The sequence below is a fragment of the Humulus lupulus genome, chromosome 5, assembly GCF_963169125.1.
Source record: "Humulus lupulus chromosome 5, drHumLupu1.1, whole genome shotgun sequence".
Lineage (NCBI taxonomy): Eukaryota > Viridiplantae > Streptophyta > Magnoliopsida > Rosales > Cannabaceae > Humulus > Humulus lupulus.
Window position 1 is genome coordinate 167,654,847 of NC_084797.1, and position 10,572 is coordinate 167,665,418.

At 42.0% G+C, this 10,572-nt stretch overlaps 1 protein-coding gene and 1 non-coding gene across 2 annotated transcripts; one reads left to right on the forward strand and one right to left on the reverse strand.

Annotated features, from left to right (window-relative positions):
- Positions 1 to 6,995: 6,995 nt before the first annotated feature.
- LOC133779655 (uncharacterized) lies at positions 6,996 to 8,519 on the reverse strand. The gene is made up of 2 exons (XM_062219589.1): positions 7,778 to 8,519; positions 6,996 to 7,729 (listed from the first exon to the last, which is right to left on the reverse strand). The coding sequence occupies exons 1-2, from the start codon at positions 8,517 to 8,519 to the stop codon at positions 6,996 to 6,998; spliced, it is 1,476 nt and encodes a 491-aa protein (XP_062075573.1).
- LOC133781015 (small nucleolar RNA R71) lies at positions 7,858 to 7,964 on the forward strand. The gene has a single exon (XR_009869814.1). It is a non-coding gene; the product is annotated as a small nucleolar RNA R71 (small nucleolar RNA).
- Positions 8,520 to 10,572: the final 2,053 nt, after the last annotated feature.

The following is a 10,572-nucleotide window of genomic DNA, read 5'->3' on the forward strand; positions in this document are numbered from 1 at the left end:
AAAAGGACTTCAAAGGTTCATAACGTTTTGGCTTAGGTGAAGGTGGATATGAAAGACATTTAGGCTTCATTATACCATAAGCACATCAAAAACCAATCAAACAACCCACTTTGCACTCAGTTACCAACCCCTTTTTCGCCCACTTTTTATTGATTGAGGACTCATACTCGATGCTCCAACATCACTTTATTTAATTATTCATCATTTTTTATTTTTTTTCAAAATTTAGTGATGTTGGAAGCACTTTTACATTTCACACTTGTCTCAATCAGAAGATTATATCGTTCATCCACTTATATCAATTACCCAATTACAATTCGTTCCCCCAAACTTATTTCTAAGCTTATGGCATAATTCACAGGGTAGGGACAAATAATAATTGGTACGTTTTTGGCTTAATGAGTGGTTACATAATCAATCAAACAAGTTAAGGCACAAATAGGCGGACTAGGGATAATAATGATAAGGGTAGGCTTGAAAGGCCCAAACGTTCCAAAAGATTGCCTAAATCATATTCCAAAACATATGTCATCAAGGATTTCGTCTCAAAAGGCAAGCAGTGCAAGTTCTATCATTTTCATCAATTCATACCTCAAACCCAAGTAACACATGTATAGCATAATCCACTTATTCACATTTGCAACATATACTAAAATTTCCAAAAGGCATCAAAATTAATCCAAAGAGTGATCAAATCAAGCACACGGCTAGACACAGTTTCCGTTTGACAAACGACAACATCGGCATTTATACATATCATTGGCTTACTTTTGACACACACACAAAGAAAAAACAACAAAATTATTAAAAATTGAACAACAAAATTTAACTAAGCTAAATTAAAATAGAAAAGCAAGCCCCTCCCTCAAACTTTTATTTCACATTGTCCCCAATGTGAGCATGGCAATCAAAAAGAGAGAAACTTACCTGTCAACCCCTCAAAATGGGTTGGGTGGTGGTGGTTGATCATAAGGAGTGAAACGCGGTGGTAGTGCAAAGTAATTTTCATCTTCTTCATCTAAGGACCACCGAGATACCAAACTATTTAGCTGCTGAATATGGTTTGCATCGTAAGTACTCTGCTGCCCCATATACGTCTGCATATGCATGTTTTGCTGAATCAGGTAATTCAACTGAGCATGAGTGTATTGCATAGCAGGGTCTATGGGACCACCCAAAAGTTCGGGCTCATCTTCACCATCATCGGTCCTTTGTCGGCGGTGGCCTCTTCTTCTTTTAACTTGTGGGGCATCATAGGGATGCGGTGGAATAAGGCGATTCACCATGGCCAAACCGACTGGCTTTTGCGGAGGCACCTTCATGTCAGTCAAGTATTGAGGTGCGCCATATGCCACGCAAAGTTCAGTAATGAAAGTGCCATGTCCTAACCCTCCAGTAGTGGTGCCCTAATTACATGATTTATACTTTCCCGAACATACCTCCCAATGTTTATGTTGTATCCCTTTAAAATAGCATATGTCACCTTGAGCCGGTCAACAGGGATGTCAGACAAATGATTGTTGGGAATCAGACGGGCACTCACAAAATAGCACCAAGCACGAGCCACTTGGTTAAGTTCACAGCGATACATACAGTTTGGCTCACCATCCTTCAAATGAATTCTTGCGCCAGGAAAACCCAATGTTTCAGCAAGGTCAACATAGTCTATATTATCGGCCCCCAGTACCCGCAGCTCTTCTTCTTCTAAGGGAAAGTCAGGTACATTATACAATTGATTAAAAGCTGCAAGAGTGACTGGTATCTTCTTGCCCCGCACCATGACAGCATTATTTTCTTTTTCTGGCCAATTAGCAAGGAACTCGTATGTCATCGTGTTGTTTGCCTTGCCATTGCAGTCAACAAATTGGTCCCACTGCCGCCGAGCAATCTCAGCTCGAATAGGCTCATACAATGGCTGGTTTTCTAGGGGCTCTGGACTAAATTCCATGCCTCTTTCTTCAAGAATAGGTTTCCCTGACAACACCACAAACCGCTCTTGAGCCTCTTTGCTCACAAATCTTGAGGTGTCATAATCCGCCCTTGTTGAGGCACGAGGAGGGCGAGACGATGACACACCTGAAGCATTCACAGTACTCTTCTTTGGCCCCATTGAGTGAAACAACTCACAAAATACCAATTTGTAAATCACTAGAAATTTTGGCAGCACCTCCCCTTGTTTTTGTCACTTCCCAAAAAATCAGAAAATTCTTTACAAATCACACTTCTCCACTCCAATTTTTCAGAATACCAAACATAACCAAAATGCACCACTTAATCCATAACAAACCCAATAAACACTAGATTTCCCAATAGCCAAAGGATTCTCAATAAATTGAAAAGATAAGAAGCAAGATCACTTACATTATTGAGAAACCCATGGATAATCCTCCATTGTTATCCAAAGCTTGAAGAAAAGAGCAATATTGAGGAAGAGAATGGGATTTTCGGATTAGGGTTGAAATGATTGGGTAAAAGGGGATTTTTGAAGAAAATGGGTCAAAAGGGACAAAGAAAATGATGTAGGAAGTGATTTTTATGGGAAGGGATGAAGAAATTATGAGAGATGAGTGAATTATTGGTGGTTATGGAGGTTTTATGGTGATTTGGGCGGAGGAGAGGCGGAGAGGATGAAGAGAGTCGGATGGGGAAATTTTGTTAGGTCTAAAAAAAAATTGGGGAAAAATCCCGTTTTTAAAAGGTGGCCCGTATTTGCGCCGCGGCGCAACCCACTCGCGCCGCGGCTCAAGTGCGATTTAATTTCCCAGGCGCCGCGGCGCAGGAATGTGGGGCCGCGGCGCTAGCTCGACTCAGATTTTTTTCATGCTCTCTGTCCAGCGCCTCGCCACGGCGCTAATACCCTTTGGCGCCGCGGCTCTACAACTTGCGCCGCGGCCCTAATTAAAATACAGCAAAAAAAAATTTCAATTTTTCACGCTTTTCACGGTTTTCTCTTTACACAGAATACAATAAAACTACGAAATAAAAACACTTAAAAATACTAATTGTTCCAAACCAAAGATTAAAATGCAAAATAGAAATACAAATTGGGATGCCTCCCAATGGCGCTGTCGTTAACGTCATATAGCCGGACGCTGGTTTCCTCCTTACTGAGGCGCCAAGAGAATGGCGGACTTGGCTTGATCAAACTGACCACCCAAGTAGAGCTTTAATCGCTGGCCATTTACTTTAAACTTGCCAGTCTTTTCACTTGTTACTTCAACGGAACCATAAGGAAACACTTGTAATATCGTGAAAGGACCAGACCATCTCGATTTCAACTTGCCCGGAAAAAGTTTCAATCTTGAATTAAAGAGTAATACCTGTTGACCCGGTAGGAATTCTTTCCTGACAAGGTTCTGGTCATGCCACTTCTTAGTCCTCTCCTTGTAAATCTTGGCGTTCTCATAGGCTTCGTTTCTAAACTCTTCCAGCTCGTTCAATTGCAAAAGCCTCTTTTCACCAGCTGCTACCAAGTCCATGTTCAAGGTCTTCATGGCCCAAAATGCTCTATGCTCAAGTTCCACTGGAAGATGACACGCTTTCCCAAAGACCAGCCTATATGGTGACATACCAATAGGTGTTTTGAAAGCCGTTCTGTATGCCCACAAAGCATCATCGAGCTTCTTTGACCAGTCTTTCCTTGAGCTCTGTACCGTCTTCTCCAATATTAACTTAATTTCCCGGTTGGAAATCTCAGCTTGTCCATTACTCTGCGGGTGATAGGGTAATGCTTTTCTATGTCTGACTCCATATTTCGCAAGTAATGCCTCAAATTGCTTGTTACAGAAATGACTCCCCTCATCACTAATAATAGCTCTAGGAGTACCAAACCGGGTGAAAATGTACTTTTGGAGAAAAGTAAGAACTGTTTTACCGTCATTAGCATGAGTTGCAGCCGCTTCCACCCACTTAGAAACATAGTCCACAGCTAGCAAAATAAACAGATTGTTGTATGATGACGGAAAAGGGCCCATGAAGTCTATACCCCACACATCAAACAATTCCACTTCTAAAATACCAGTTAAAGGCATCTCGTTCCTTCTTGAAATATTACCAGTCCTCTGACAACGATCACATGCCTTGACGAACTCATGAGCATCCTTAAAGAGAGTTGGCCAGAAAAACCCACTTTGTAGAACCTTTGCAGCGGTCCTTGTCCCACCAAACTGACCTCCACACTGCAGACCATGACAATGATTCAGGACAGAGTACATCTCCTCTTCAGGCACACATCTTCTAATTATCTGATCGGCACAGTGCTTATAAAGGATTGGCTCCTCCCAATAATAGTGCTTTACCTCCGAAAAGAATTTCTTCAATTGTTGTCTTGTCATGTCAGGAGGTGTGATGTTTGCAGCTAGGAAGTTGACATAATCAGCAAACCATGGAACCAACAAACTTTCTTTTAAAGCAAATAACTGCTCATCAGGGAACTCATCATTTATCTGGACTTCTTTCATATTTTGACCCTCTTCTGACTCCAATCTTGACAAATGATCTGCTACTAGGTTCTCGGTACCCTTTTTGTCTCTGATTTCTAATTCAAACTCCTGGAGGAGAAGGACCCATCGGATTAGTCTTGGCTTGGCATCCTTCTTGGTCATAAGGTATTTGATTGCCGAATGGTCTGTGTACACAATAACCTTATTCCTGATTAAGTATGGCCTAAACTTATCACAAGCGAAGACTATGGCCAACATCTCCTTTTCAGTAGTAGCATAATTCAATTGAGCATCATTCAAGGTTCTACTAGCATAGTAGATGGTGCGAAAAACCTTGTCAACTCGTTGACCCAACACAGCCCCGACAGCATAGTCACTTGCATCACACATCAACTCAAACGGTAGCTCCCAATTCGGTGCAATGACTATAGGTGCTGAAATCAATTTTTCTTTAAGAGTTTGAAAAGCCTCCATACACTCCTTTCCAAACTCAAAGGGCACTCCATTAACAAGCAAATTAGACAATGGCTTGGAGATCTTCGAGAAATCCCTTATAAATCGTCTGTAGAAACCGGCATGACCCAAAAAACTACGAACCCCTTTTATCGAAATTGGAGGGGGCAAATTCTCAATAGTAGACACCTTGGCCCTGTCTACCTCAATGCCTTCCTGTGAGATCTTGTGTCCCAAAACAATCCCCTCTCTAACCATGAAGTGGCACTTCTCCCAATTAAGCACCAAATTGGATTCTTCACATCGAATCAATACCAGCTCCAAGTTCCTCAAACAATGATCAAACGACGAGCCAAAAACTGAGAAATCGTCCATGAAAATTTCTATACAGTTCTCAACCAAGTCAGAAAAAATGGGCATCATACACCGTTGGAAAGTTGCTGGTGCGTTACATAGCCCAAATGGCATGCGTCGGAAAGCGAATGTGCCATAAGGACATGTAAATGTCGTTTTCTCTTGGTCCTCTGGTGCAATGACTATTTGATGATACCCAGAGTAACCATCCAAAAAGCAATAATACTCCTTTCCTGCCAGTCTGTCTAACATCTGATCAATAAAGGGAAGGAGAAAATGGTCTTTCCTTGTTGCCATATTGAGCTTGCGGTAGTCAATGCATATTCTCCAACCAGTAACAGTTCTTGTTGGAATTAACTCGTTCTTCTCATTCTTCACTACCGTCATTCCCCCCTTTTTAGGTACCACCTGAACCGGACTCACCCACTCACTGTCAGAAATTGGGTAAGCTACCCCTGCATCTAACCACTTCAACACTTCTTTTCTCACAATTTCTTTCATTGGTGGATTAAGTCTTCTTTGGGCGTCTATGGTTGGTTTGACTCCATCCTCCATTAAAATTCGGTGCATAACAGTAGAGGGGCTGATCCCCTTGATGTCTGCCAAAGTCCACCCAATGGCCTTCATGTGCTCTCTCAGAATTCTCAACAATTTTTCAGTCTCCACATCAGATAGTGAAGCTGAAACTATAACTGGGAGTGTCTTATTTTCACCCAAAAACTCATACCTCAGGTGGTCAGGAAGTACCTTCAGTTCTAACTCTGGGGGATTCTCAACTGAGGGCAATGATCTTTTTGGTACTGCCCCAAGCTCTTCAAAGTATTTCCTTTTCAATGGCCCATAAGAATTAAGCCATTTTGCGTACTCCATAGCTTCCTTTCCATCTTGATCACTAACTTCATCTTCAACCAAACTCAACTCAAGAGGATCATTTGTCAGTTTTCTCTCTTCCACTAAATTACCCATTACATCCACTGAAAAGCAATTGTCACTAGCTTCTGGATAGGTCATGGCCTTGGGCACATTGAACACAACTTCTTCCCCTTGCACTCTCAACTTCAACTCACCCTTCTGAACATCTATAAGTGCTTGGCATGTTGCCAAGAAGGGTCTCCCAAGGATAATGGGGACATTGCTATCCTCTTCCATGTCAAGAACTATGAAATCGGCAGGAAAAATAAACTTGTCCACTTTGACCAGGACATCTTCAATTACCCCTCTTGGATGTGCCAACGAACGATCAGCTAGTTGCAAAGTTACAGTTGTGGGCTTTGCTTCACCAAGTTGCAATCTCTTGAAAACTGACAATGGCATCAGGTTGATACTGGCCCCCAAATCACAAAGAGCATTTATTCCCTCAATTCTCCCAATAGTGCACAGTATTGTGAAACTCCCAGGATCTCTCAGTTTAGGAGGGAGCTTCTTTTGCAGTATAGCACTACACTCTTCTGTCAATGCCACAGTTTCAAAATCCTCCATCTTCCTCTTCTTGGACAAGATGTCCTTCATGAACTTGACATAACTCGGCATTTGCTCTAAGGCCTCCGCAAATGGAATGTTGATGTGCAGTTTCTTGAAAACTTCCAAGAATTTAGTAAACTGCTTGTCCATGTTGTTCTTACGGAGCCTTTGGGGGTAGGGGATCTTTATGTGATGCTCAATACTGATTGGTGGGGTAGCCTCTTTTACTAGTATGCCCTCAGTAACCTTTTTCTCACTGTGCTTCTTTTCCTCTTGTGTCGGTGCCTATGCCTGTTGATCCTGACCCACTTCTTCAACTGGCTGCTTCTCACTTGGTCCCTCATAGTTCTTCCCACTTCTCAACGTGATTGCCTTGCAATTCTCTTTCGGATTGACTTCTGTGGTGCTAGGCAAGTTACCTTGGGCACGATTAGCCATGAGAGTAGCCAATTGTCCCATTTGGGTCTCCAAATTTCGAATAGAAGACCGAGTTTCAGCCATGAATTGGTTTAACACATCTGACTGAGCATTAGAATTTCCACCAGAATTTTGTTGCTGCTGATGATGAGTGGGCGGTTGGGGTTGTTGCTGCTGTCTAAATCTTGGCTGAAAGAACCCCTGTGGCTGTTGTTGGAACGACTGTTGTTGGCTTGAAGATTGGCCTTGCTGATCATTCTTCCAAGAGAAGTTGGGATGATTCCTCCACCCTTGATTAAAGGAGGTGGAGTAAGGGTTGTTGTTGTTCTGTCGAGGAAAATTCCCAATAGCCTGAGCCTGCTCCATTGGCATGTTGTTTACATCAGCATACTGACACTGTTCATAGGCATGAGGACCCCCACATATTTCACACAAAGTCTGGGCCTGTTGCACTGGAGCTGTTATCACATTGCCTTGCAATTGCTTAGTCAAGGCCTCAACTTGAGCGGTCAATTTTGAAATTGCATCCACTTCATACATACCGGCCACTTTCCTTGAAGAACTTCTTTCACTTGGCCACTGCTGATTATTCATGGCCATTTCTTCCAACAAGTCATATGCCTCATTGGCGCTTTTTCTCATAAACGCACCACCAGCTGCTGCATCAATGAGTGTGCGAGTAGTACCACACAACCCATTATAAAAATTATGGACTAGCATCCATTTCTCTATTCCGTGATGCGGGCACTTTCTTATCAATTCTTTGAATCTCTCCCAAGCTTCATAAAGAGACTCATTATCCAACTGAGAAAAATTATTGATCTCTCCTCTCAACTTAGCTGCTTTAGCTGGAGGGAAAAACTTGGAGAGGAACTTCAGTGCTAGATCATTCCAGGTATTGATTGAGTTAGGTGGCAAAGATACCAACCAACTCTTAGCTCGCTCCCTCAGAGAAAATGGGAACAATCTCAGTCTGATAGCATCATCACTAACTCCGTTCATCTTAAATGTCTGACAGAGCTCCATGAAGTTAGAGAGATGCATGTTTGGGTCTTCAGTGGGTAGTCCCCCAAACTGGACTGTGGATTGAACCATCTGAAGTATGGCTGGCTTTATTTCAAAATTGTTTGCATCTACGGTGGGTGGTCTTATACAAGACTGGACCCCTGTCATTGTTGGCAAAACATAATCCCTCAGGCTACGGTCGGGTGGATTCTGACCATTAGCTGGGTCTTCTATGGCACCCCCATTATTACCGTAGTTGGCCATAACTTCCTCTTGCTCAATCCTCTGTGCAACTCTTTCCAACCTTTTGTTTTTTCTGTTTTGCCGACAAGTCTTCTCTATCTCAGGATCAACAGGCACTCTTGCAGCTGGTCCTTGACGTCGCATAAACCAATGGTACCTGAGATGAGATAAGAAGAATTTGACACAAACAAGTTAGCAAAAAGTGAAAAGAAAACCAAATTAGAATTTAATCCAATTAACGTAATATTAACTAAACAATTCCCCGGCAACGGTGCCAAAAACTTGTTGCTTAAATTTTAATACACGCAAGTGCACGTATCATACAAGTAGTACTCACACAGGTGAGGTCGAACCCAAGGGAATTGTAGCTAAGTACCAACAAAATTGGATTTATATTTCTATTTGGCTACAATAAAATTTGATGTTTAAATAAAAATGCAGCAAACTAAACAAGCAAAATCAACAAATAAGAAATTAAGGGTTTAACAATGGATGCGAAGATAGGGATATGATTTCAATTGCTTCGATTACCCAATTGTTAACGCTAGTTGACTATTCTTCTTCTTTCAATGAAATGACAGATTATAAAATTACCTAAACTCTTTTCAGATCATTTAGGTTCTAAATTGCATTGTCAACTATTGCATTTCTGAGATAGCACAACAATCAATTTGCATTGAGTAATAATCTATAAGTCACATAAGCTATGCGAATACTTTCGTTTCGCATCAAAACCTATGTTCATACACTTAGAGCATTCCTAATATTCACTTTTCAGATTTCACATTAGGATCATGAATCATGCTCAAGGTGATCAATCTCAAACATACATTAAGCATAAATATGAACAAATTTCATAAACAAGCGAGAAGAAATAATCAATAGCATTAACCATGGGATAATTTCAGTCAATATCCATCAAATCCCTAATAAGAGTTTAGTTCATCATCTCAAAATTCAAATCCATAATCAAACTAAACAATAGCATAGGAAAATCAAAGAAAAAGAGGATGAAACTAGATGGGGAGTTGTCGGAGATCGCCCACGCTTGCTCCAAAATCCGTCTTCTCTTGTCTTTTCTCTCCTTTTTGTCTGTTTTTTCGTCCAAAATCGCGATCCCCTTTTCAGAATGAAGACCTCATTCTATATTCTCCCAATAATGACGAAATTGCCCTTAAAATTCTGAAGTGTACGGTCGATAGCGCCGCGGCGCCAATTCCTGCGCCGCGGCCCTAATAGGCAAAGGCAAAATCTCGAGTCTCTGGAAAGGGGCTCGCCGCGACTCTAATACGCACTAGCGCCGCGGTGCCAATTCCTGCGCCGCGGCTCTAATTGAAATTTCAGCATAATCCATTCCAAAAGCTTGATTTCTACACAGTCCACTCCAAATGCCCAAAACATAAGCTTAACCTGAAATCAAGCAAAAACAAGCATAATTTCGCTCCAAAAACACAAGAACCATTAAAAAGACACTGATAAAGACACTTGAAAAGATTGGCTAAAATTAGCCTAACAGGTTCTGAGTCAGGTTGGTAATATCATTGACCTTCGCAGCTCAGACTGCGACACTGTAATACTTCTAATTAAACATGTTTCTGAACTCTTCCCAGGTCATAACTGCAACATTCCTCCTATGCTACACAACATCTCACCAGATGCGGGCGTCTTCTCTCAACATGTAGCTGACACAAACTACTCTCTCATTCCTGTCCACCCTCATGAAATCCAGGATGGAAGAAATCATGTTCATCCACTTCTCAGCCCGCAGTGGGTCTGGTCCACCCTCGAAGGTGGGAATATGTTGCTTCTTGAATCTTTAATACAAAGGTTCCCACCTGTTCTCCACTACTGACTGGGTTGGCACTGGTGCTACAACCTATGGAACTTGCAACCCTATGCCCTGAGGAGGGCCCTATTGCCTCAACTGTCGAAACGCTTATTCTGTTCGGTGAAGTCTAGCTTCCATCTCGACAAATAACTGTTGTCAATTTGGTGGGGCAGGTGGAGGGTCCTGACCCTGGTTGTCATCCTCGGCCCTATTGCCGCGGAGTCTGATTGATCGTTAAGGTATTATCACAGTATGCCTGCAATCAATGACACCGTTGATCAAACATGATAACAACATCCAAAACCTCCTCCCAAATTCATATACCAATCCCACTCAGCAAATCCACATAACATAGATTGCAGACAACAA